Genomic DNA, 26,244 nt, shown 5'->3' on the forward strand with positions numbered 1-26,244 from the left:
ACAAAGTTGAAAGGTTACGGGGTCAGGAAATATCAGTTGTTGATAAGATCGTGCGAACAGTGAGCGCACGCTTGGCTGTCGTTTTCTGTATGTGTGTTATATATATAAAAAATAGAGGTTTTGACGTTTAAAATGTCTTACATTTGTATAAATATTTATTAAAAAAAAAAAATCCAACAACTAAACGTACACGCTTGGTTCATGAAAAAACGGCGATTCGTGGTTACAATATAAATCCCTTTTCGAATTTGATGCGATATGCCTGTGAATATTGTCTAATTCTTCGTATAGTTTAATGGATAACAAAAAAATATACGAAGAAGTACATGTATATTAACCACCATCACATTAGATTATTTCAAACTTTCTTTAGCTAAGTTTCCTTTGGTTATATTTTCAAAGCGAAATAGATTAATTATATATCTACTCGCATAATTAGGTTTTGAGAAGTTTGGTTATATAATATTTAGAATTGAATTTTATATTGGACTCTAGCTGAAGTTTTAACCTACTGAAGTTTGTAGTTGTTTTTTATATTTTGTTGTTGTTTTTTTGAGGTTATTTTATCTTCAATTGAAGCCAAAATCTAAAATGTCCTCTTAAGATCTTATGGCTAATATAAATGACAGATGAACTCAGTTTCTACCACTTTTTTGTTTATTTTTACTGCTTTGACTTTCTATATGGATCTGTCTTTGGACCCTATGTCTTTAATAACACTATATTGAAATGCCAAAAATGCAAAAAAAATTCATTGTGGATCCAGTTTTGAGAATCACAGGATTATTAGATCACATACAATATTCCTAATTGTGTAAGACTTTATTTGGGTACTGGTAATTTGTTTCTCGGATAACAAATATATAGATACTGATTTACCTTTAACCACAAAAAGTAAACCTCCTCCATAAATAAACATGAAATTCATCTCTTTTAGTCTGGGAATGACTAGCCAGTCCAAAAATTAAGATTTTTTTCTGATCTAGGATTTTATAGGCTAATAATAATAGTAAATAATCTCCCTAAGTATTGTCACCATAATTTTATTTGTCTATAACCTCAATTATAAAACACAATTTCTCCTGTGCCCAAATCTTTTTTTGTCAAAATTTGTATCGATATTCACTTCCCAATCTACATATAACCAGTTAAAAGGTAACCACTTGCGATTATTTAGTGTCTGTTTCATAAGTTTTTGCACAATGCTTTGAATGTCGACCAACCTGTAGGTGATTTTTTTTAAGGTTTATTTGAGAGAACCTTTTTCTTATGTTGGATAAGTAGTGCCTGTATCCGTAAATAAAGAATGTAATAAATATTGATCATTGGTTTGTAACCAAACTGAATTTTGTAATCCATGTTTTGTGGCCATTTTTTTCTTTTAATAATATAAATTATTATATAAATTGATATGCCAACTAAGGGAGCAAACTCTTTTTAAGAGGATTTCAATATTTTAAAAGGTGTACTGTGTTTTTCAAGTTTTTCATTAGACAAAATTGTTTCCTCTTGTAAATAAGAAATGAACTTAGGAATATGGGGTAATGATGGTTTCCCTCCCTACTATGTGTTGCTATTTCCAATTGAACCAAGAATGTATAAATAATTATGTCCTTGCTTAAACCGGTGTCCCCTTTCTATGATGCACTGTAACTGAATGTCCAAATCCTGCGCTGTAGCCATAATTTCGATATGGAGGGGCTTGTGGTCCAATCCAACTCTAGGCATCGCACAATCATGCTATTTGCACAAGGGGGGGCTCAAGTCCCCTATCCCCCCTACTGGCATTGACAATGTCCATGCAGTAAGAAAATATGTGGTATGTAATGTATTATTATTTTTGTATAACACATTTCCTGAGTAACGACACACAATACGGACCAACAATAACCGACACAAGAAAAATATTTGCAACTTCATTGGTGTTTGTTCATATGGCTGAATCACCAGCATGAAGAAGGGTAAACTCAAAATACTCAACAATCATTAATGTGGATTATTCATACAATTGAACTGCCAGCTACCATAAAAAGGCCACTCATGAGTCATGACTGAAAGGATGTTGGGGAAAGAGTATTGGAATGAAATGAATCATAAGGTGTTAATCTGGTTTTATTTGTGTAAAAGTATTTATAAACATATATCTAGAAAATATAATATACAATCTTCTAAACCACATCAGTTGACTTCTATGGGCAAACATGGCTTTCTGAAACAGAAAAAATGTTACATTTAAAACAGTCTGTTTAATACTTCTGATAAAACGACACAGACTGAGCTGAATCTGTGACTACCAGCTGGCATGTTTGATTCTCAATCTGGCAGCTTGAGTCTTTGTGTTTTTATCTGTTCATAAGCCACTTTATCAGGGGTGGGGTGAGGGAGAGAGAGAGAAATCGAATTTACAGTCCACTCAACACATTTCAGGACTGAATGGTTTAATTTTCTTTCAATAATTCGCTTGTGTGTACGAGTCTTTGGCAGTGGGAAAAATCCAGAAGACCCAGAGAAAATGCATGAGGCTGGAAACCCCACACCTTGTCACATACAAGAGGAGAATCGAAACTACACCTTATGATCTAAAGCACACACCTTAGACCATTCAATTACCCAATCCCCCATCACAGGAGCCAGGGAAAAGGGCATTAAATTTACATTAATTTTACTTTATGATAAATACATCTGAAGTTAGCTGTCCAAATCAACAGTGTTGTAAAGAGGGATATACTAAGGGAGTTCAGCTACCACAGTGCCAATTTCGGGCTCTCACTTTTAAAAGTTTTACCAGTATATATAAAATGTTCAGGTATTTTTACTGAAAAAAAGTATAAATTTAACAGGATTTATTGTGTTAAAATCTTAGAAAGACCTAATTTTAGAGTATGTAAATTTTACAGCCAGTCAATCAGGACTTACAAGCATAAATAGTATGAGATCCCTGGGTCAAACAAGAACGAAAAATGCCCTTAATATTTTCTCTGGGCAAAATGATAGTATTCCTGTCTGTCTTGTACATGAGAGAACAGACAACATTCCAGAGATCAGGAATGATCCCTGCAGAGCATACTTTTTTCTCCTACATTCAATGAAATAATGATGAACAAACAAATGTGTGGAGCATTGCTGCCGTTTTTGGCCCCACTCTCCGAATTCTGATTTTATATAATGTTTGGGTGATCCTCTAGAACTTGAAGTTTTCTCCACCTTCGAAGCCCTCCCACCCACCCCAACACACACACAAACACGCCCTGCTCTTCTGATTCCTGAACAAGCCCCTGGAGAATATGGTATTAAAGTTGAAAATACCTGTGTTAATAAAGCCTGCTTTAATGAAGAGAGATATAGTTTTCTGTGTTTTAATAATGTTACTAGTAGATCTAATACAGATATATATTTTCTCCATACTGATATACTATCTAAACTATAAACAACTGGTATGGTTGGTAATTCTGAAATTAAATAAACACATTTTATATCAAAGAAACATAATTTAAAGGGGACGATACAGAGACATAGCATAATACAAGCATGGATCCAGAAGAGGGGTACTCAGGTGTGCTCCCCCTTTTTTGTTCCCGACCTACTCAAAATTCTTGATTCCACATATACATGTACTTTATTTCATTGCAAAGTAAACCATCTAAGTAAGGGACTGCAGATTTATCTGATGAGTAATGAACTAAATTTAATTTTAACTGCTGTTGTCCTTGATTATTCAGAAATATCAGAAATATTAATATAAAAACTCACTATTTTTCCAGACCCTGTCTTTAAGAATTGTTCTGTAAATAAATAAATGGTTTTAAAAATAATCAATGTTGTATAGAGCTTTTAAATTCCTGGCAATAAATTACTTTCGATCCGTATACATGTAAAATCCACACAAAATGAATAATAATAGTGATATCAAATGAAAACAAAACTATTTAAAAGATTGACTGTTAACAGTCATTAAAACATATTGAGAAGACTGGTTGCCAGGCAACAAAACATACACCAAAAGCAGCTAAATCGTCTGAGCGATCAACGAGAGTTGTTGCATATTTAGTCTTTTACTAATTTAAATAATGCATAAAAATTTCATACAGATCAGACGATGACTTGTCATTCAAGCATTCATATTGTTCAACAGAGTAAAACAAGGCCCAGAACTCGAGAAGTAATTATTGGAAATTGCTGGAATTCAACAGGCTTCTATGTTTCACTAATTCAAATGACGCATATAAATTTCATACAGAACAGATGATAACTTTCGTCAATCGAGCGTTCACAAGGTTCAACAAAGTTAAACAAGGTTGATAAGTCTAGAAGTAATTATTAGTAATTGCTGAAATTTAATAGATTTCTTTGTTTTACTAATTTGCATTTTGTGTAAGAATTTCATACAGATCGGATGATAATTGTTCACAAAGTGCAACAATGTGAAACAAGGGTCATAACTCCAGAAGAAATTAATGAAATTGCTGAAATTCAATAGGATTCTTTGTTTCACTAATTTAAATGATGAATATAAATTCCATACAGATCAGCAGCCAACTTTTGTCATTCTAGCATTCACAAGGTTCAATAAACTGAAACAAGGACCATAACTTTCGACGTAATTACCCGGTAATGGAAATTGCTGAAATTCAGTAGGATCTATGTTTCACTAATTTAAATGATGTATATAATTTCATACAGATCAGATGATAAATTTTGTTGTTCAAACGTTCACAAGGTTCAATAAAGTGAAACAAGGGCCATAACCCTAGACGTCATAAATGGAAATTGTTGAAAGTCAACATACTTCTTTATTTCACTAATCTAAATAATGCATATAAATATAATACAGATCGGATGATAACTTTTGTTGTTAAAGTGTTCACAGGATTCGACAAAGTGAAACAAGGGTCATAACTCTAGAAATTGCTGAAATTCAATAGGCTTCGTCGTTTCACTAATTTAAAGGATGCACATAAATTTCATACAGATCGGATAATAATTTTTGTTGTTAGAGCACTCACAAGGTGCAATAAAGTGAAACAAGGGCCAGAACTCCAAAAGAAATTAACAGAAATTATTGATATTTCAATAGGCATCTTTATTTCAGTAACGTAAACAACATATATCAACTTCAAAACAATCAGATGATAAATGTAGTCTGTAGAGTGTTCACAAGAAATGTCATTTCACCTTTATACTTCAATCATTGTGTTTAAATATATTTGATACATACCTGATAGCATGAAATAAAGATATATGATTCTGATGACCACTAACACCATAATCATCAAATGTTATTATCTGAAAAATAAATATACCGGTATACAGAAACCCTGAACGTTCACCAGCAGCAAGGTTGGCAGTGCTAACTTTAGAATCATTCTCTCAAGACATTCCACAGAACTAGTTTTAAAAAATCTCTTTCAATTTTATACTAAGCTTTGAAAGTCAAATTGTGAACGGAAAAATAACTCCATGCAATGCAATCGAATTTCACGACCATAACGAAAAGAAATGGGGTTTAATGTCCCACTGTTCTGCACCAACTGAGATAATGGAGAGGGGACATACCACAATTGCATAAGTGATAAAGAGTTATCAATATGCTTGTCAAATTTCTATATGATATCAGTTGGTCCCCACACATTTTTTACTTGATAAAGGAATCAACGAAAAAATTGATATATGATCACTCGACAAAAGTTGATTGCCAACCGGTTAATCAATAACATTTTAACGGGTTAGATTTAACCCTTGATGACACAACATCCGCATTTTTCCATATTAAACACTAAAAATTAATTTAAAACTCTCTTACCATATCTGGAACTATTTTAGTACATACATCTAGTATTTCTTTACAAACCAAATCATTATCCCACTGGATACTGGGATTATCAGGTAGTGCCCTAAATTAAAGAGACATCAAGTAATGGGGGCTTGTGTTTAGCAGTATAACTGATGAGAAATGATATGTTTACTTTACAATATTTAGACTAAAGTTCTTGCTACTTATAAGTTCTGAATTATAATCATCCTTTTGGAAATTTGCAAGTTTAGTACCATAATCTACATGTTTATAGAGATGAACATAATGAGCTTACTTCTTGTCAATGATAACCACATCATTTGTAGAAATACCTAAAACAGATGCACTTGCTAATAATTCTGTTTTTCTGACTTTACCAATGTCATAGAAATTGCCTGAAAAGATAATGATAAATCTAGTTATGTTTTAAAGTAAATTCAGGTATTGATTTATTGAAACTCTCACTCAGTTAGACAAGGTACTGATGAATGGAACTATGCATCAAGTTTCACCACTCTCCCTCAATTAGAATCAAAATTGATCTGCTCCAATGTTTAAAACAATCAAATTACTTATCACTCGCCTTAGCTCAGTCATGGTATTGATGTAGTGTAACTATGCACCAAGTATCATCAGTCCCATATTATTAGAATCAAAGTTATCAGACCCAAAGCATTGAGAGATAGAGAGAAATGGGGTTTAACGTCCACTCGACACAAACTAGGTCATTTCGGGACTAACATATGGTTCAATTTTATTTCAATAATTCGCTTGCGCATAGGGGTCTTTAGCAGTGGGAGGAAACCGGAAGACCCGGAGAAAACCCACAAGGTTGGACAGGCGACCCTACTCCTTGTCACATACAACCGGAGATTCGAAACCACACCAGTCGACTCAATGACAGACTTTATGATACAGCGCGCGCACACTTACCATTCAGCCATCCAACCCCCCCCCCCCATAGCATTGAACAATAAAATTGCTATCTCCGCTGAGTCCGAGCAGAAAATGCTTATCAGTGAACATGACCAAGGCACTTAGCTAATGAACACGACATATGGCAAGTTCGATCATTCTACCTCAATAAGAAACAGTTATTGTGTCACATAACGTTTGACATACAGATAACTCCTTATATGTAACTCATTGAAAATTATATGAAATGATATTTTTAGAACTCACTGTTTTTCTATTTCCCAAACACTTAGCATAGGCTACCAAATGAATGTTTTGTGTTCAATGAAAAACACATAAAAAGCCACTGAAGTTCGCATTATACTGCCAGACTGACATTTCAAAAATAGAAATTATTCGCAATCTTCCAACTAGATCTGTTTAAAAAAATAGTCAAATTATGCAAACAGGGAAATTTAGATAAATCTTTAATCTTTTTACATTGTAATCATCAGCTTATTTCTGCAAACGTTGGAAAAGATGAGGCACATTATAGAAGGAAAACAAGTATTTGATCACGTACCCCTCATGATATGAGGAAGAAGATGAGAGACCTGATATAGGTGCGGTGTAAGGACTCACATGGACTTTATAATATGCAATAGTTCTCATGGTGATCACATTTACCGAATATTTATATTGGGTAAGCCTCAATGGACGGAATATTGGCCTGGGCGGAAAATAAATGAGAAGAGCGAGAATATAAACACCTGATGTCATACACAGGATAGATATTTTATTTTCTTCAAGTAAGTTCAATAAAGACGGCCCAAAGAACATACATTCGTCGTCTGGATGTGCAATTATCAACAGAATGTTTTTATCGCGAATTTTCCATAATAATACATCTCCGCCAATCTCAAAATACTTTAACAAAATGTAAAGAAAACACGAAACGGATAGGGCGGTATATATAATAGTAAAGGGGTGTGGAATCTGAGAGAGCACTTCACTCAAACAGACATTATTCAACATTTCTTTTTGTGAAAGTGTTCTGTCTTTTCGTTTACAAAAAATAATTCATGGAAGCCGCCATGTTTGCTGTAAATGAGTGCAGTGTCGTTAAATTTGAGAAGGTTATTTTGATTTAGTAATATCATAAGACAATCAAGCCATAATTTAATTACTTGTCAATCAATTGAAAGCGATATTAATAATATTTGAAATACTTCTGGATAGATTCATGAAAAGCATACAAAACGGAAGTAAAAAGTGTTGATTTACGACTAACATAAAAAAGTAGACAATAACATAGTTGCATAGCAACGGCGTCAAGTCGAAATGGACTGATTATCGGAGAAGTTGATTTCCCTCATTTTAAATCTTTTTTTGACGAATTATTGCTTGAAAATTTGAAATGTCTGATAAACCCGAATCACCAAAGATACCCGAGGCTGGTGATCCACCTATGGAAAATGCGAATCAAGTATCAGCTGAGCAGGACCAAGAGAATTCATTGACAGAAAATGCACAGCCAATGGCAGAACAAAATGTAAACAGTGGCGAAACGGAAGCAGTTGAAAATGATGCGGATGTTAAACCTGATGAATCTGTAAAGCAAGAAAATGACGGCACCACTAGCAGTGAACCAGAGGAAAGGGGTGATCCTTTTGAAAATAGTGGTTCGAACTTGTCTGAATCTGTGAATGTAATTCAGAATCAAAATGCTGATCAGGATGTGGAGAATGGAGAGGCTGCTAATGAACAGTCAGTTGAACCTCCAGCAGAAAATGCAGGACAAGGTGATCAAGAAGAAACAGAAGCTCCGGTTGAGGCCTTGACTGAAGAACAACCTGAACAAGTGGATGAACCAAAAGAGCAAGATGATGAACAACAAGGTATCAATATTGAAATTATTGGGGTGGTAATACTGAATACAATCTATCCGATTTTGAGTTTTGGGTATTCATAATTCAGCTGATTAGTAAATTGGTAAAAAGCTGACTACTACTACTGCTTAATCTTTTCAAGACTTGTCCCACGAAACACATCATATCAACCCAATTCAGGCCTTTATATTCACCTATACATCCTTTAAGCTTATTACTTAAAAGTACTTTCAGAGCCAGTCAAATCTTGATAGTTTTCACCACTTAGCAAAAATTATTTTCATTTTCAGATCAGACAGCAAATGAAGAAAATAAGGAAAATGAAATTGAACTAGAGAAAGAGAAAACAGAAGGCGAGGTTGAACTAGAGAAAGAAAAAACACAGGATGAAGTTGAACCAGGAGAAGAGAAAACACAAGATGAAGATGAATCAGAGAAAGAGAAAACAGAAGGCGAGGTTGAACTAGAGAAAGAAAAAACACAGGATGAAGTTGAACCAGGAGAAGAGAAAACACAAGATGAAGTTGAACCAGAGAAAGAGAAAACACAAGATGGAGTTGTGCCAGGGATAGAAGAAAATCCAGTTGTTAGTGCTGAAGCAACTGAGGGAGAATTAGAAACACGTGAAACAACTTCACCTCAAATTCCTGTTGCACCGCCTGTCAATCAGAACATGTTACCATCAGTATCTCGACTCCTTTCACCTGATCAAGATGGAACTGAAACCTCAATGGAAGGAACAATGTCAAATTCTGCATTAGTATGTTTCTCCATGATTTATTTTCTTTTAAAATAAACAGATTAAAAGCAGAGATTCTGCCAAAATAACTTGCCCTTGTTTCATGACTGGAGAGTTTTTGAGAATTATTACGTTAGCTCATCAAGGCAGTCATAGTATTGTCTAAAGAAGCATTCTGCAGTTAAACTTGAATGAAAAATTGTGTTTGAGTGGAATATTGTTGAAAAATCAACTTTTCTCTTTACCAAATACATGTATAAATATTTTTGTCTTTTCAGAATATTATCTGGTCGTTTGGTTTGAATCGAGATGTTCCTGTTTTAAATTTAACAGACAAAGATCGTAAAATGATATTGTATCCATGTGCACATGTTGGTGTTTTATATGATTTTCAAAATAATAAACAACACATTTTACAAGGACATGTAAGTTCTGTAGTCTTATGATGAATTGTTTTCAGTGAATTTTTAATGGTGTACTTACTTTCAAGTTAACCCTGAAAATTGATCGCTGCAGATTGTGATGCATATTGTGCTTGGTAAAGTCTAGATGCTTATTATTTTTTAAAACATGTCAAACCACTCGTCTCAGGAATCTTCTGTAATAGTATGTGCAGGAGGACTGCACTACACACAAAACCAAACCCTTAATACAAACCTGTGGACATGACTAACGACACAGACATTAAGAGATGGTGTTCTCTGGTTAGTGCTCTTCAATTAGGTTGCCATAATATTAATATCCAACAACAATGAATTGTATTTTCCTTAAGGACATTCTCCCACTTCTCTGTATATTTAATTATTATCATCAATTGAAATAATAATAATTTAAGAATTTGAAAGTGTTCTGAAATTAATTTTGTTTTTATTAATATATAAAAAATTATTTTGTTTTTAATTTTCAGACAAATGCTATAACATGTAGTTGTGTAAGCGAAGATAAGAAATGGTTAGTAACTGGTGATAAAGGTGAAGATGCTATGGTAATTGTATGGGACACCACTACAGGGTAAGAAGTTATTTTAAAATTTTCATAATTTAAATTTTGAAAAATTATGCTTTCAATCTTAGCAATTTATTTGGAAGACTGAAAATGACAGGATCTGTTTTTATTATCAGATATTCAGATCAAGGCCAGTGCAGTGCTAAAGAAGTAATTCCCTTTTCCTCGATTTTGAAGCTTTTAAATATTTCAAGCAAATATTAAGACAAAGTTATACTTAGGGCATGTGATTTTATGTAAATCACTCCTGTCACACTGAACTTAGACAGTTGACACCAGATACACACGGTTGAAATGTACAAATGTCTACTTGTTGCCAACAGGTGATTTTGGACTCAGACAGGTAGCTAGTAAAACAGACAGCTTCTTTTTTTTTTATCAATCCAAGGCACCACACTGTCAACTCTCAACAGTAGGACCTTAAACTTTAAACCCCATTTCATTTCATTTCTGTTAACTCTCCAATTATTACTAGTATACATTGGTTGTAAATATGATTTCTTGTTTATTAACCATGAAAATTGTATCACCAACACCAATCTTAGGCACACTATCAAATGATTTAAACATGCATTATGCAAGAGCTAAGCTAAATCTGCCAATTGCAGGCCTTTCTTTAGGCCTGAAATGTTATCTAAATTATTAATTAGACATTAATTAACTTATCCAGACCATAATCAACTCTCGATGGAATCGCTAGCCTGCGATATTTACTGGAATAGAACCTGGTCTGCTGCTTCTGATTAAATCAAAAAATGGATAATCTGCGATATTTACTGGATTAGAACCTGGTCTGCTGCTTCTGATTAAATCAAAAAATGGATAATCGAGACTATGTTTTTTATCGTACCGACTTTGGTAATGATGATCGAGGCTAGGCCCAGAATTCAATCGCTAAATACTTGGTTCAGGGTGGATCAATTTGACTGAAATTTTCAGCAAATTCCCTTTACATTATCTAGTTTTTTAATATTATAGTGAGAACTACCAGCCCTTTATCTAATCTTCCATAATGTATCTAAGTTATTGAATTATGATCATTTCTTTATTTTCTTACAGCACACCAATCCAAACATTGTTTGATCTGAATCCTGATGGAGGGGTTGTTGCTGTAGCTCTTACTCCTGACGCTAGGTACCTAGCAACATTGAGCAGTGCCAGAAGCCAGGTATTCATTTATATCTTTATAAATATGTTTGGAGATCCATTAATTAAAGATATCATCTTTTGGGAATATACACTGGTTTTCTAAAATTGTTTTTTACTGATATTATCAATTTTATTTTGAATATGCTTGCAACAAAAGAATACTTTTTCATATTGTCAAAAGAATAAATTATAGTGATGCAATGATTCCAAATAAATTTAGAATTTAAAAAATGTGGACGGTATAATAAATATAGACTTATTTCTAGCTAACTATTTTCTTTGGAAAATTATTAATTATCAGGTATATTTTGTTTTATTTATTTCCTACAGATATTGTCCATATGGGATTGGACCATTGATGGTGAATCACCAATCTGTACGGCTCAGTTAAGTCCAGATTATGGAGTACAGAATTTTATTTATTTTAATCCAGAAGATTTCCATTATCTGGTTACTAATAGCTCATCACAAGTTATATTCTGCCATTGGGTTAGTATTTACTATTTATTTGATCATTTACTGCGTTTTCATGAATAAGACTACTGAGTAAAATGGGGGGGGGGGGGGTCAAGTGGCTTGGCTTTGATTCACAGTTTGTATGTGACAATGATTAGGGTTGCCTGTGCAATGTTGTGAGTTTTCTCTCGGTCCTCCCACAGACCAGTATACACAAGCGAATTATTAAAATAAAATTGAAATATCTGTTTTGTCCCAAAATGACCTAGTTTGTGTCGTTAAAACCCATTTCCCTCTGTCTCTCTCTTATTTAAAATTTGAAGATCTATTTTTACTATCTAAACTATACTACCACTTCCAGTAATACCAAACTCATTAATGCAAAAATATCTAATGAAATATTATATTAAATTTATTTGATTTGAAATGAATTAAATTTGATGAATTATCTATTTTTCCAGGATGAAAGACATTTAGAATATTTTGCCCCACCCCTCTCTGATCAAGATTTTAATAAACAAGTTGGAAATTACAGTCAGTCTATATTTCAAAGTAATAGTTCCCGGGCATTAACAGGAACGTCTATTGGTAATCTGGTTGTATGGGATAACAATAAACCATTAACAAAAGGTAAAAGTCCCAATCAGTACATCCATTCAACTTTTCTAGAACGCTGTCAGAGTTTGAAATGTATTTTAGTGTCTAAAACATTAAAAGATGGAAGATTTGAATAACTTTTGGACACAGATATTTTTAAATAAAAGTACTTTTGATTGTCTATGGTATGAACTATAAATGAAACACCATACAAGGTATGCTTGTGGTCATTAGTTCCATCTAGTGGGGTTGGGTGGCTGAATGGTTTAACATGTTCACGTTAGATTAATATCATATTCATAGGGTCTGTCATTGAGTCAAGTGGCATGGTTTCAATTCCCCGCTTGTAAAAGGATTAAGGTCGGCTGTCCATCCTCTCTCTCTCTCTCTCTCTCTCTCTCTCTGATTAGCTATAGGCCTATTTAAAGATTTCTTCTTTGTCATCGTTGATGTTATAATCACCTAATAATATTTATTGTCTGTTACAGTTGTGAGTACAGAACAATCTGCTGATAAAAAAGCTTTAAAGATAATAAAATTACAGGATCGAGGAATCAATGTTCTTACTACAACAGACAAGTAGGTTCACAAAAAATCTTAAAATTTTATAGTAAAATCACAATATTATACTGAATTCAATACTCTCCTGATTTTCAGTGAATCAACATTTAATCCTGAATTTTATCAAAAAGCAAATAAATGAGATTGTATCAGTAAAGAAACATGTAACAATCAGTTAGTTTTGGTTCAAATTGTGAATTTTTGCATTTAGTAGAAGTACATAAAATGCAATGATTGAAACTATAGGAGTATGTACAGTAGTATGTTCATTAATGTGTGATATCTTCTGGTTAAAACTTGTGCAGGTGATAGAATTTTATTCATTAGCCGTGTTCATAGACACTTAAATCTTTATTTCAACTGGAAATCAATACTTAATTACCATCCTCTTAAATGTTTATGCTGTTATTCTTCCAGGTATATTGTAGTAGGAGATATGGCCGGACATGTTAAATTCTTTGATCAGACGCTCAAACTTATTTATTGGTTAGTACAATAATTATTAACAGTAGTAGCCTTACAGTTTAAATTAGATCCCTTGATTGTCACAACTTTATTATCCAGCAGTTTAGGCCATACCAATTTGATTTTCTATTCTTCAGGAATACCTATCAAAAATGTGGCATCCAAGGTCTTCAGGCAAAAAAAAATAATATAAAAAACAAAAATATTTAGTTGCTCTTCTCCAAAGCTTTTAGTTCCAAATATGTATGTTTTGAAATTTTAACAAACCATTGCACACAGGAATTGAGAGTTTTATTTATTGATCAATACCCTCAAAGATTAAAAACTAAAAATTAAATTGGTAAGGCCTTATTGTGGGATTTTATATTATTCTAGACCCAAGCAATACTTTGATTGTTCTCTTCTGTCTTCCAGGTATCAAGATTTTCACCTTGGTCCAATAACATCAGTTTCTTTTTCACACATTCCAGAATTTGCTCCAATGTAAGTGAAAAATATTTTTTTAAAAATTTAAAAAAAAATTTCACAATTTTTTAAAACTAGGTTCATGATTTATTTTTTAAATGGCGTAATTTGTAATAACAATAATTGTATAATATAATGCAGCAGATTCTGTAAACCAATCTGCCAAGTTATCATTCTTTATTTAAAAATTTGTAATATTCAGACTTGAAACTAACTTAAAGATGTATTTCATTGGAGCTAGATCTAATTTTTCAATTTGAGAATTCTTTTTCTTCTGTTAGTGCTCCAGAAGGTAGTAAATATCCTGGAGACGCCACCATTTCAGCCAAAAACTTTGTCATCAGAGATTTTGTTGTGGGAACCAACATTGCCATATTTGGTAATGTGACAGCAGATGGAACCAAAGTTCAGGTAATATCAAACTGAATCCTTCAGATATACCTTAACTGAAACTTTATGCTTGAGGGAATATATCTTTAAAAAAGAACAATAAAGGTTTAACCCTTTAGCATTTGGACCGCCTTAACTACTACTGCTCCTGGCTTTAGTGCATCAAACCTCAGAGAACTAGTTCAATTTTGAAACTGAGCTACTTTTCTCTCAATTTTTCAGCTTACTGGGGTAATCATTATTTACATGCTAATGGGTTAAAAAGTAAGATTTCTCTGTGTTTGCTGGTAAATCTAAAACTGTATGTGATTTAAACATGTAATTTAATATATTTTTCCAGGTTATTCACAGAGAACATGATGCAGCTATTCATGCATTATCAACTCATCCAAAAATGTAAGTATTTTCACTTTTTTTTATATTGTTCCAGATAATTCTATGAAGGTATACACCTTTGTCAAATTTTGAATAATTCAGTTTCTTTAATCCTAAAGGGTTTGTGAGATTTAGCTGATTACATCAAAATAAGGACGTGTTTTAAATTTATCTTTTGCAAAATTTATTGCTGATAAAATTGGAATCCGTTTTTTTTATTCTTCACAAAAACGTATGAGGATGAACTCCAAGATGAATAATTATCACTCTAAATTGCAAATTGTTGAATGTTAATAAAGTAATTCAGATCAGTCAAAAACCTTCTTGTACAAATATTGAGTTATTTTCCGTTGAGTTCAATAGATACTTTCTCATATTCATATTTTAAATAAATTTTCTTTTCAGGCCTTATCTTGTTATTGGAAGTTATTCAGGGCTGATACAAATCTGGAATTATGAAAAAAGGTTGGTTGAAATAATGCAAACTTTAAAGAAAAACAAGGCAAATCATTGTCAAATGGTGTTTTGATTGCAACAAATTGCAAGTCTAGAACTTTAAATTAATTTATTCAAATTTTTTTTGCAAATTCAGTCAGTTTATTTGTTTATACTTCCACTGGTCCAGGTACTTAAAGCTATATAAATGTTTTTGATTTGTTTAATGTTATTTTCTACAGGACTGTGATGGTATCAAGAACATTTGAAAGAGGTTTACACATCAGATGTAGCAGTTTTGATCCCAAAGGAGAATATTTAGGTTTGTTGATTGGTCACCCGTCAATAGTTATGATCAAGTCGTATCAATGTTTCACTGGGACCGACTTTTACAAAAACTCTCATTTAAAAACTGTTATAAACATCTAACATAAATAGCTGGTATCAATTCAGCAGTCTTTTGGAATTGGTCTTCAGAAGCCATGGCTCCTGGGTAGACTCTTATCCCAGGAAAAATGATGAAATAGTCTTACAGAAATTATTTTAGCAGATATTTTTGTTTTTATTTCAATAACGAAAATTGTATTTTTTTCAGCTGTTGGATTTACAAATGGTACAGTTAGAATCTTGGATGCTATAACATTAAATGATGAAATGTCTGAACCATTCCGTTATTCAAGAGATGCCATAACACATTTAGTTTTTTCCCATAATTCAGTTTATTTAGCAGCAGCTGTAAGTTGATTTGTTATTTCTGCATTCTACCTGCTATGTAGTGTTATCTCTATTTGATCCTGCCATTTAATTTTATCTCTGTATTCTGTCCTACCATGTAGTGTTATCTCTATTCTGTTCTACCATGTAGTATTATCTCTGTATTCTGTCCTGTCATGTAACCTACGGTTATCTCTGTATTCTGCCCTGACATGTAGTGTTATCTCTGTATTCTGTCCTACCATGTAGTGTTATCTCTGTAGACCCCTACTGTCCTACCATGTAGTGTTATCACTGTAGACCCCTACTGTCCTACCATGTAGTGTTATCTATATATTCTGTCCTGTCATGTAATGTTATCTAAAGAGGCATAATTGATGTCTTTACCAGTTAGTAAAAAATATAAGTTTTGATTTGATGTTAATTTACATTTATATTGGTGAGTTTAAATAAAAAATAAAAATACATGCAAATTTAGGAAAAATCTTTCAAGTCATTGTTGAAATGTAGACTTTTAGATTTTAAATTTTTAATATACAAGTATGTTAGTGATTTCAAGGAGAGTAAGGAACACGTGTTGAAAATACCTTACTTTAAACATGTATTATGCAAGAGCTATATCTGCCTATTGCAGGTCTTCCTTTAGGCCTTAAATGTTATCTAAATTATTAATTAGACATTAATTAACTTATCAAGACCATAATCAACTCTTGATGCCATCGTTAGCCTGCAATATTTAGTGGATTTGAATAAGTTTTGTGCTGGATAATTTAATCTAAAAATGGATAATCAAGACTTTGTTTATTATCATACTAACAGAAGTAATGGCCATCAAGGCTAGCCTAAAATTGAATTGCTAATATCTCTGTTAAGAGTGAAGCAATTTGACTGAAATTTTCAGCATATTATTCTCTTTTCATTATCTATTTTCTAACTATTATAGTGAGAACTGTCAGCCCTTTATCTAATCTTACCTAATGCCCCTTTAAGTAGGTCTTGATTTTTCCTACTTAGTTAATTATTGTTGTTTTTTTTAAAAAGTATAATATATTATTTAAAATAAACTATTTATGAATTTGTATTGATGTCTTTATTTATTATTTTGACAGGATGCAGAACATTCTTTAACAGTTTATAAAAAACAAAACAGTGCAGAAGATCCTTTTGATTATTTAGGAAGATATAGAGCTCATTATAAACCTATTAATGATGTTTTATTTGGTATTCACCTGGATTCTAACCTTCCCCGCCTTATGACATTAGGTGAAGACAGATTTTTGGTAAGTTATATTAATGTATATCTCAAAAAATAGTAGTATATATATATAAGACCAGATAAGATTTTTGATTAGAAAAATTAGAATAAGGTGCTGTTATAATGTGATTATTTATTTGTAAATAGGCAATCCCTTTACATGGGTAATGAGTTAATGTTTGAAAAATGGCATTCTGTTTGCTGTGGGCTGTCATATAATTTAGTGTAACCACATCAAAATCCATAACTATATAAACTTCCACCCATCGGGAAAAACATGGTAGTCTTTTTCCTTCATGTGATTTGTACATATCAATAGGGTAGGGTAACAATCAAACTGCTTCAGACACACTTCCTCTGCTGTCTGTCATTCTGCCAAGTACAGAATTTTATCTTTTCTGTGGTTTATTGGTATTTTGAATGCACATTTCATACAAATTGAATTATGCCCAACATTTTGTTAAAGTTAACTTAAGGGTGAAAATCTAATCTATTATTTATTTATCAAATTATTTATTTTAGGTTGAGTATGATTTAGTAGCATCAGTTCGTGATAATCTCGTTATAGCTAGTTCAGATAGAATAGAACAAAGTGGTATACCTAAATGTATGGCATGGTATCCACCCATAACTAAAGAACATTTCCTTATAACAGCTAATGATCAGGTAAGCTCTTATATACTTTCCCAATAAATAAATTGTATCGGGTGTTCAGAAAGAGATAGATCATCCTGCCTTTTGGCATGACACTTGCCACTAAACCTATCATAGCTAATTATATATATTCAGTTTTCTATTCTGTTCTTTCATTAACTTGTCATCTTGATTCCTGTATGTTAGCCATCTGAACTTCGTAAAAAAATCAGGTTTTCTATAAATAAATATCATGCTTGTGCAAAAGAAGATAATGCTTTCTTTTAATGGGATTTATAAATATAAAATTTAAAATATATTTATTGAAACTATTTACTTGGATATATAAATTTAAAATGTACTTTTTTTTCATGTTTCAGTACAAATTTAAATTATTTAATGCAACAACAAAGATGTGTCGCAGAACATTATTAGGACCAACGTATGGTTCTCCAGTTTTAAAGTAATTATTATTTTTTTTATTCTTATTAATAAATCTTCAAATCGGTAGATACTCTCCTGGCTTTGATTTAATTGGATTGAAAAGAGGCCCATCAAAAGATTTGACCCAATGTTGATTAAATGACGCTGGTTTTTTTTTATATTGTCTGAAGAGGATATTAAATGTTGTGATATTTTCAATTCATTATATCTTTGTAAATACTGAATGGAATTAAATCATCTTTGGTCTGACATCCATTTTAGATGTTCAACTTCCATGTTGTAGTTTAGTTTGCACAGGATTCAAAATCATTCAAATGACAATTAGAAGCTTTAAGTGAATTCATACATTGGCATGGTTAAACCGTTAAAAAATGAACTTTTAGTGTCTTGAGCTTTCCCTTCTAGCTTATGTCTTTAAAAATCGAAAGCAAGTTAAAATCATATTTTTTGTAAAGAATTGCAGCTTACTATTGGGTAACTAATGGTAACCAAGTGATGATTTTTTTTATGTTACAATCAATTCGGGTTTTCATAAATAAGGGCCTGGATAAATAACCAAATTTTAAATTATTGAAACAAATTTATGAAAATATATTTTTTTCTTTTTCTAGAGTGTCTATTTTACCAACAAAAGAACAAACATTAGATGGTATGGAGAAAAGATATTTAGCTTACCATACAGAAGATAAAGTTGGTCTACATATTTTACCACTTGATGGTAATCCTCATAATTCAATGGCTTTAATAGCACATCCTAATGGTGTAAGTTATTTATTGCATTTTCATCTAGTTAAATAGGTTAAAACTGAAAAATAGCTTTTATAGAACTTATACTGTGAGCTAGTTTAGTTACATATAGTGCTGTTGTGAATACATAGAAATATTTGTTTTGTGTAACATATTTCTTAATACTCGGATCCAACTTTGAACAGGTGCTTCAAAAAATTTGCTCCTAGAATTACACAAAATCCTGCAATTGAAAGATGGAAATAGTAAAATTGGATAATTTTCTTGATTGGCATACCATAATAAATAGTGCCTTGTAAAGCTTTTTATTTTCATTTGCTTTAAATTATTACAATAACTTTATCATTTCAATTTTCAATGGTTCCCTAATAAATAAAATGTGATTAAGCATGCTAGTCAAAGGACAAAATGTAAAGAACTCGTCTAGATTTACCTTGTCGGACATGAACTGTGTGGAAATGATTGCCAAAAATGAATGAAATGGGGATTTAATATCCCGCTTTTCTGCACCAATTTGGTATTTGTTTGAAAACATATCAAGACAGTTGCTTCTAATAGCCTTTCACATACAAATAACCAGTTTTATTCACTGGAATATAAGATGTAGTTTTATATATAGAGAGAGAGATATAATGTAGAATTTCCCCTTTAACTTATATTCTACTATATTTCATAAGTTAGTTATTAAATATTTATATTTTATTTATATTTAGGTTTCAAACTTAGTATGTAGTTATGATGGAAGATATCTGTTTACAGCAGGTGGATCAGATTCGGCTGTTCATATGTGGGAAGTTAATATCAAGTATGTTTATATTAGTTGTATATCTACATGTTAAAACAGGTTAATACTAGCTAATCTGCTTTATTTCATCCCTCCACATGGCTATGTTATAGTAAAAAAAAAAACCCATAAAGATACAGGTTCAATAAGAATCTCATCCAGGGAATCCATCTAGTTCTAATATATGACTATTAAATTGATGACCCCTTTTTTTTAGCAATTGTAATTAATTGAAATTACCCATTAAATTTAAACTAATTGGTTACCATCTGGTTGTGATATGTATCTATGATGTTACCATCTTATTGTGATATCTGTTTAAGATTTCACCATCTAGTTGTGATATGTATCTGTGATGTCACCATCTAGTTGTCATATGTATCTATGGTGCCACCATCTAGTTGTGATATGTATCTATGATGTTACCATCTAGTTGTCATATGTATGTATTATGTTACCATCTAGTTGTAATATGTATGTATGATGTTACCATCTTGTGATATGTATGTATGATGTTACCATCTAGTGATATGTATCTATGGTGCCACTATCTAGTTGTGATATGTATCTATGATGTCATCTAGTTGTGATATGTATCTATGATGTGACCATCTAGTTGTGATATGTATCTATGGGGCCACCATCTAGTTGTGATATGTGTCCATGATGTCATCTAGTTGTGATATGTGTCCATGATGTCATCTAGTTGTGATATGTATCTATGGTGCCACCATCTAGTTGTGATATGTGTCTATGATGTCATCTAGTTGTGATATGTATCTATGATGTGACCATCTAGTTGTGATATGTATCTATGATGTGACCATCTAGTTGTGATATGTATCTATGGTGCCACCATCTAGTTGTGATGTGTGTCTATGATGTCATCTAGTTGTGATATGTATCTATGGTGCTACCATCTAGTTGTGATATGTATTTATGATGTCATCTAGTTGTGATATGTATCTATGATGTCATCTAGTTGTGATATGTATCTATGATGTGACCATCTAGTTGTGATGTGTATTTATGATGTCATCTAGTTGTGATATGTATTTATGATGTCATCTAGTTGTGATATGTATTTATGATGTCATCTAGTTGTGATATGTGTCTATGATGTCATCTAGTTGTGATATGTGTCTATGATGTCATCTAGTTGTGATATGTATCTATGATGTCATCTAGTTGTGATATGTATCTATGATGTGACCATCTAGTTGTGATATGTATCTATGGTGCCACCATCTAGTTGTGATGTGTGTCTATGATGTCATCTAGTTGTGATATGTATCTATGGTGCCACCATCTAGTTGTGATATGTATTTATGATGTCATCTAGTTGTGATATGTATCTATGATGTCATCTAGTTGTGATATGTATCTATGATGTGACCATCTAGTTGTGATATGTATTTATGATGTCATCTAGTTGTGATATGTATTTATGATGTCATCTAGTTGTGATATGTATTTATGATGTCATCTAGTTGTGATATGTGTCTATGATGTCATCTAGTTGTGATATGTATCTATGGTGCCACCATCTAGTTGTGATATGTATTTATGATGTCATCTAGTTGTGATATGTATCTATGATGTTACCATCTAGTTGTGATATGTATCTATGGTCACCATCTAGTTGTGATATGTATCTATGGTGCCACCATCTTATTGAGATATGTATCTATCATGTCATCCAGTTGCGATATAAGTCATTTAGTTGTGGTACTGTAGTAATGTTTTGAGATCTGTCTATATCATTTAGTTGTGTAGTGATGTTTTGAGATCTGTCTATATCATTTAGTTGTGTAGTGATGTTTTGAGATCTCTCTATATCATTTAGTTGTGTAGTGATGTTTTGAGATCTGTCTATGATGTCATTTAATTGTGTAGTGATTTTTTGAGATCTGTTTATGATGTCATTTAGTTCTGGTAGTAATGTTTTGAGATCTGTCTATGATGTCATTTAGTTGTGGTACTGGCAGTGATGTTTTTGAGATCTGTCTATGGTACTGATATTTTAAGATGGAACTGATGTTTTTGATAATAAATGTTTTGGAACTGCTAGTTACGATGTTAATAAAATAATTTTCCCTATATGAATTAAACAAATTTAAACTTTTTTCCAGTGCTTTAGAAGCCCAATCTCGATTAGGTGGCGAAGATTTACTACCTTTCTATGGTTTGTTAGATGGTGGTAGAGATGGTGAATTATTTGCGGAACTAGAAGATTATTTCTATTATGGTCAGATTAGAAAGTAAGTTACTTTAATTTTAACACAATTATAACAACCTTGATAAAACATACCATATCGGGTAAAATTCAATGAGTTTTACATTTCTTGCTCTTTCTGTGTCAAAACAGTTCTTGGTGCAATTACAGGTATATATAGTACTCTTTATAGAATTTAAGCTGTTATGGATAAGGCCTTAACTGAATGCATGTACTGACATAACCAGGTCACACTCAATTATCAATTTTTACTGCCATAATTTCAAGCGAACTGTACTCAATCCAGTCCCAAGAACACATCACTTTGGTGGACCGTTTTGGGATTAGGACCAAACTTGCAAAACCCTTCTCCATGACCCCTGTGTTCTCTTTTGTACTTTTTACGTTAAACTTTGACGTATTTGATTGAAATTTAATGCAATGTTTTATTTAGGCCTACGAATTCAATGAAAATTTAGTTTTACAGAATTTATTCCATGTCTACCTATTTGAATTATACGTTTGCAGAAATGTATTTGCAGAATTGGCCTGTTAAATAATTATGTGCATGGTAAAAAAAGTTGTTGGAGCAGGCAATACTCTCAGAAATGTTTGTTCAAGAATACTTTTTGAAATGGAGATATTAGCTGGAGTATCTTCAAAAATTAGACTATATCAGTATTTTTTAATATATCAATATTTTTAAATTTATATTTTATTTCAGTCAAGGTGTTGATTCACAAGAAATAAGAAAAGTATCAACTAAAATACAGCTGTCAGAAGTGCCATTTGTTATGAGAGCTTTAGGTTTTTACCCATCGGAACAAGAGGTACAGATTTTGAATTTTTTGTTCAAGTTCATAATAATAAATGGTGTATTCTTAGATAAAATATGTTCAATTTAGGCCACCTATTGCATTTTGTGTCTGCTTTCCCTGTAGTGATATCGCAAACTGTCTCCCCATTTAGCTATATATAGCAGCAACAGACTAAACGAACCTTTCTAGAACACCTGATGTATCTAACACATGAAACCCGATGTATCTCCTTTGTTGTGTTTTTGTATGAGTAAAGGAAATATTTTAAATTAAAATATGAATATTTATTGAATTTATTTTCTAGATTGAAGATATGATGAATGAAGTGAAATTTAGTGAATATGTAGAAACAGGTCAATATGTTGAAGAAATAGATTTAGGAGAATTTATCAAATGTAAGTAAAACTTAAAGATACTGGATTACCGGAAAAATACCCATGGCCAAAATGTCAGGGTATCACTAACTGGCAACACGACTGTTGTCTGCCAGCTTATTGTGTGCTAGCTTGACTGAGGGAGCGGTTGTTATTTCTTGATCAAATGGTTAGGTGGTTTGGGGAACATTGATCGAGGTGTGTCAATATTAAAAAGACTCTGGGCAGAAAAGGAAGTTGACAAAAAATAATTAAGAATTTACTTAGGACTCAATATGTATGATAAATGAACAGTAAGTAATGAAAAATACATTCTGAAAAATGGACCCTTCAACAATGAATTAAGCTGACAGACATGGCATCTAAGAACAGTTTATTTATAACTTGTGGTATCTCCCCACAAAAACAAAGTTTTGAGAGGGATTTGAAGTGAATTTGTGATAGATTAATGAGTTTGAATATGTTTTTAGTCCAAATATATCATTAAATCACTCAATTGGTTCGCAGGTAAGTAGCTTTAAAAGAGCTAAACCTCTAACTGAATATTTTCCATAATATAAGAAATTAAAAACAAATTAGAATTCAATATTGGTCCATTTCAATCAATATTGATGTTTCAATTCTTTAAAGGACATCAAGAAGTACAGTTAAATATTAAGTAGTTATATCCATATATACCAATCTGATTAACACCACCTATAATCTATTGATATATTGATTTCTTATTTAAATTTTAAATAATCAATTTGAGTACATTTTAGCGTGGATTAAAAGCTGTGGATAATTAGATATTGTCTGAAAAATGCAGATGGCTATCGACAGCTGTTAAGAGTTAGAGGAATGATGGACAGAGGCTATAATATGAGATAAAAATTCTTTTAGTTTTTAGATTTTTGGAAGGTTCTGCTTTGAAATAAAAGTGGTTCTGTTATATGCCATTTTATCAAATATTTTATATTTTATTTTAATAGTATATGTAAATCATCGTCCAGCATTTGGTTTGTCACCAGATAAAGTATTAGAAGCATTTGATATACTTGGTATACCTACTAGTGAAGGTTGTGCAGTTGAAAGAGGAGAACTTTTAGATATATTACAGAGTAAAGGTAGGTACACAAATATAGTTTGAGTATAATTGATTGGAACTTTTAAAGGATACCCTATCTTCATTTGCCCAGTCTGAGCAGAAATGTTAAACCCCACTTAATTCAATTTCATTTAAAGGATACTTCTGGTTAAAGAACTTGCCTATTTAAAATTGTTATTTACAATAGGTTTTTCTTCAATGTGCTGCCATTGAGATTTCTTTGTAGCACTGTATGATACAATTTGGGTAATATTTCCTTAATGTTAGTTTGTTTTCATTTTGATTGAAGCCTGTAACTAAGACCATCATCTCTTGCTTGATAATGTTGAGAGTACCCTCATTGAAAGTTAATCATTGCAGTTAATAAACTTAGTGAATGTTATTCATAAAGATGTCTATATTATATACATGTAAATTATAATACTTTCACTAAATGCCTTTTGAAGGCGGGGGGTTGGATGGCCGAATGGTTAGCACGTGCGTGCTGTATCATAAAGCCTGTCATTGAGTCAACTGGCGTGGTTTCAAATCTTCGGTTGTACGTGACAAGGAGTAGGGTCGTCTGTCCAACCTCGTGGGTTTTCTCCTGGTCCTCCGGTTTCCTCCCACTGCTAAAGACCCCTATGCGCAAGCGAATTATTGAAATAAAATTAAACCATTTGTTGATCCCGAAATGACCTAGTTTGTGTCGAGTGGACGTTAAACCCCATTTCTCTCTCTCTCTCTTTTGAAGACATGATATCATCGCACAATACAATATAACTTACAAAATGCAATGTAATCAACAATTTCATTTTAGACTCAAATTATCATCATCACAAGTTCTGAATGCGACATTCAGATTCTCAATATTATATATCTAAGAAATCCTTATCAGTATTATTTTCGATGAGATTGTTAGGTTTTTTTTATCTCTGAGAATCCTTATCAAATCAGCATTATTTTCAATGAAAACTTCACTTAATTATCTGAAATATTCTCCTATTTATTTTACAGGTGAACACATGACCGAGTATGAATTAGCAGAATATTTAAGTACATTGTTGGGACATAATTTAGAAGGTGGAAGCAGTGAATTACATAATATAGATCCTGTTGAAGCTGGTGAATTAATAGATCAGAATTTACCTCATCAAATTACAGCAGACATGTTCTCTAAACAAATACTAGGATTCTCAATGTACACCGATGCTGTATCTGATCAATGAACAACAATTATACTACTGAGATAACTAACAGGGTTAATTTCATATTCTTTGAATGGCAAGTCTAGAAATAGGCATAAATATAGGCTGTCAGGCACAATCCCTCTGGTGCCTGTCATTATGTCTGGCACATATTTCATTTTTAAATGTTTTTATTGATACTTTTAATACACAAAGCTAAAAATGTTGGAGTACGGGTTCAGTAGTGTGTGACATATTTTCAGGTACCGGTACATCTAAAACCATTCTTTAGAGACCTGCATGGCATTGATTGTTTTATAAAAATTATAAGTAATATAAGACACAGTTCTATGGATTACACCTAATGGTGCTTTAAATAAATTAAGTGTTCGTGAACCATGGTTAGAAATACATGTATATTTTTTTAAATGGTTAAATCATCTTCTGAAACATTCCCCAGACTGATTTTATTTCAACACTAAATATTACATAAAGTAATTTTAAAGAAGTTTCATTGTTTTTACGAACATATTTTCATTACTTATGAATTCATTTAAATATTATCATGTACTGTATATTCAGTTTGTTTAGAACCTTGAATGGGATATGTATATGTACTAATAAATTTTATCCTGAGGACTGTGATATTTTGTATATATTTTCTTATATAATATTTATTGTAAAAATGATATATTATTATAGTATATTAATGTATAAATTACATTATTAAAGGACCCAAAATTATGTTTGTTTTCCAAATTGTTTTCAACTGGGTTATTGCTTGTATGAAACTTTA

At 32.0% G+C, this 26,244-nt stretch overlaps 2 protein-coding genes across 4 annotated transcripts; one reads left to right on the forward strand and one right to left on the reverse strand.

Moving 5' to 3' along the window:
- Window positions 1-2,094: 2,094 nt before the first annotated feature.
- Window positions 2,095-7,813, reverse strand: LOC126823461 (N-acetylglucosaminyl-phosphatidylinositol de-N-acetylase). Of its 3 annotated transcripts, none has more exons than XR_008788453.1 (7): window positions 6,974-7,237; window positions 6,087-6,186; window positions 5,801-5,891; window positions 5,216-5,283; window positions 3,751-3,782; window positions 3,307-3,449; window positions 2,095-2,209 (listed from the first exon to the last, which is right to left on the reverse strand). XR_008788453.1 is itself a non-coding variant. In XM_050552323.2 (7 exons), the coding sequence occupies exons 1-7, from the start codon at window positions 7,718-7,720 to the stop codon at window positions 2,102-2,104; spliced, it is 807 nt and encodes a 268-aa protein (XP_050408280.1). In that variant the 5' UTR covers window positions 7,721-7,813; the 3' UTR covers window positions 2,095-2,101. The 3 variants fall into 3 exon arrangements, 2 of the variants coding, with proteins under 2 accessions (XP_050408280.1, XP_050408281.1); XM_050552323.2 differs by lacking the exon at window positions 6,974-7,237 and adding an exon at window positions 7,456-7,813; XM_050552324.2 differs by lacking the exon at window positions 6,974-7,237 and adding an exon at window positions 7,269-7,422.
- Window positions 7,814-7,995: 182 nt separating this feature from the next.
- On the forward strand, window positions 7,996-26,180 carry LOC126823460 (cilia- and flagella-associated protein 251). Its single transcript, XM_050552321.1, has 25 exons — window positions 7,996-8,583; window positions 8,865-9,334; window positions 9,592-9,738; window positions 10,221-10,324; window positions 11,378-11,486; window positions 11,798-11,956; window positions 12,385-12,553; window positions 13,009-13,099; window positions 13,499-13,567; window positions 13,961-14,029; window positions 14,293-14,422; window positions 14,742-14,797; window positions 15,182-15,241; window positions 15,454-15,533; window positions 15,807-15,946; window positions 17,035-17,205; window positions 17,703-17,846; window positions 18,194-18,276; window positions 18,869-19,019; window positions 19,718-19,809; window positions 21,921-22,049; window positions 22,728-22,833; window positions 23,126-23,216; window positions 24,167-24,301; window positions 25,279-26,180. Exons 1-25 carry the CDS (start codon window positions 8,103-8,105, stop codon window positions 25,488-25,490), a joined length of 3,648 nt encoding a protein of 1,215 aa, XP_050408278.1. The 5' UTR covers window positions 7,996-8,102; the 3' UTR covers window positions 25,491-26,180.
- The last annotated feature ends 64 nt before the right edge of the window (window positions 26,181-26,244 follow it).

This window comes from Patella vulgata, chromosome 6 (assembly GCF_932274485.2).
Source record: "Patella vulgata chromosome 6, xgPatVulg1.2, whole genome shotgun sequence".
Taxonomy (NCBI): Eukaryota; Metazoa; Mollusca; class Gastropoda; family Patellidae; genus Patella; species Patella vulgata.

Bases quoted from the DNA above. Each gene is read 5' to 3' on its own strand.
- LOC126823461 (XM_050552323.2), bottom strand. From the start codon at position 7,720: ATGTTGAATAATGTCTGTTTGAGTGAAGTGCTCTCTCAGATTCCACAC. The intron at 5,284-5,800 runs GTAAGAGAGTTT...TTTATTTTTCAG, and splicing joins CTAAAATAGTTCCAGATATG to ATAATAACATTTGATGATTA. The intron at 3,783-5,215 runs GTATGTATCAAA...ATTTATTTACAG, and splicing joins TCTTTATTTCATGCTATCAG to AACAATTCTTAAAGACAGGG.
- LOC126823460 (XM_050552321.1), top strand. From the start codon at position 8,103: ATGTCTGATAAACCCGAATCACCAAAGATACCCGAGGCTGGTGATCCA. The intron at 15,534-15,806 runs GTTTGTTGATTG...TATTTTTTTCAG, and splicing joins TCCCAAAGGAGAATATTTAG to CTGTTGGATTTACAAATGGT. The intron at 22,834-23,125 runs GTACAGATTTTG...TTTATTTTCTAG, and splicing joins TTTACCCATCGGAACAAGAG to ATTGAAGATATGATGAATGA.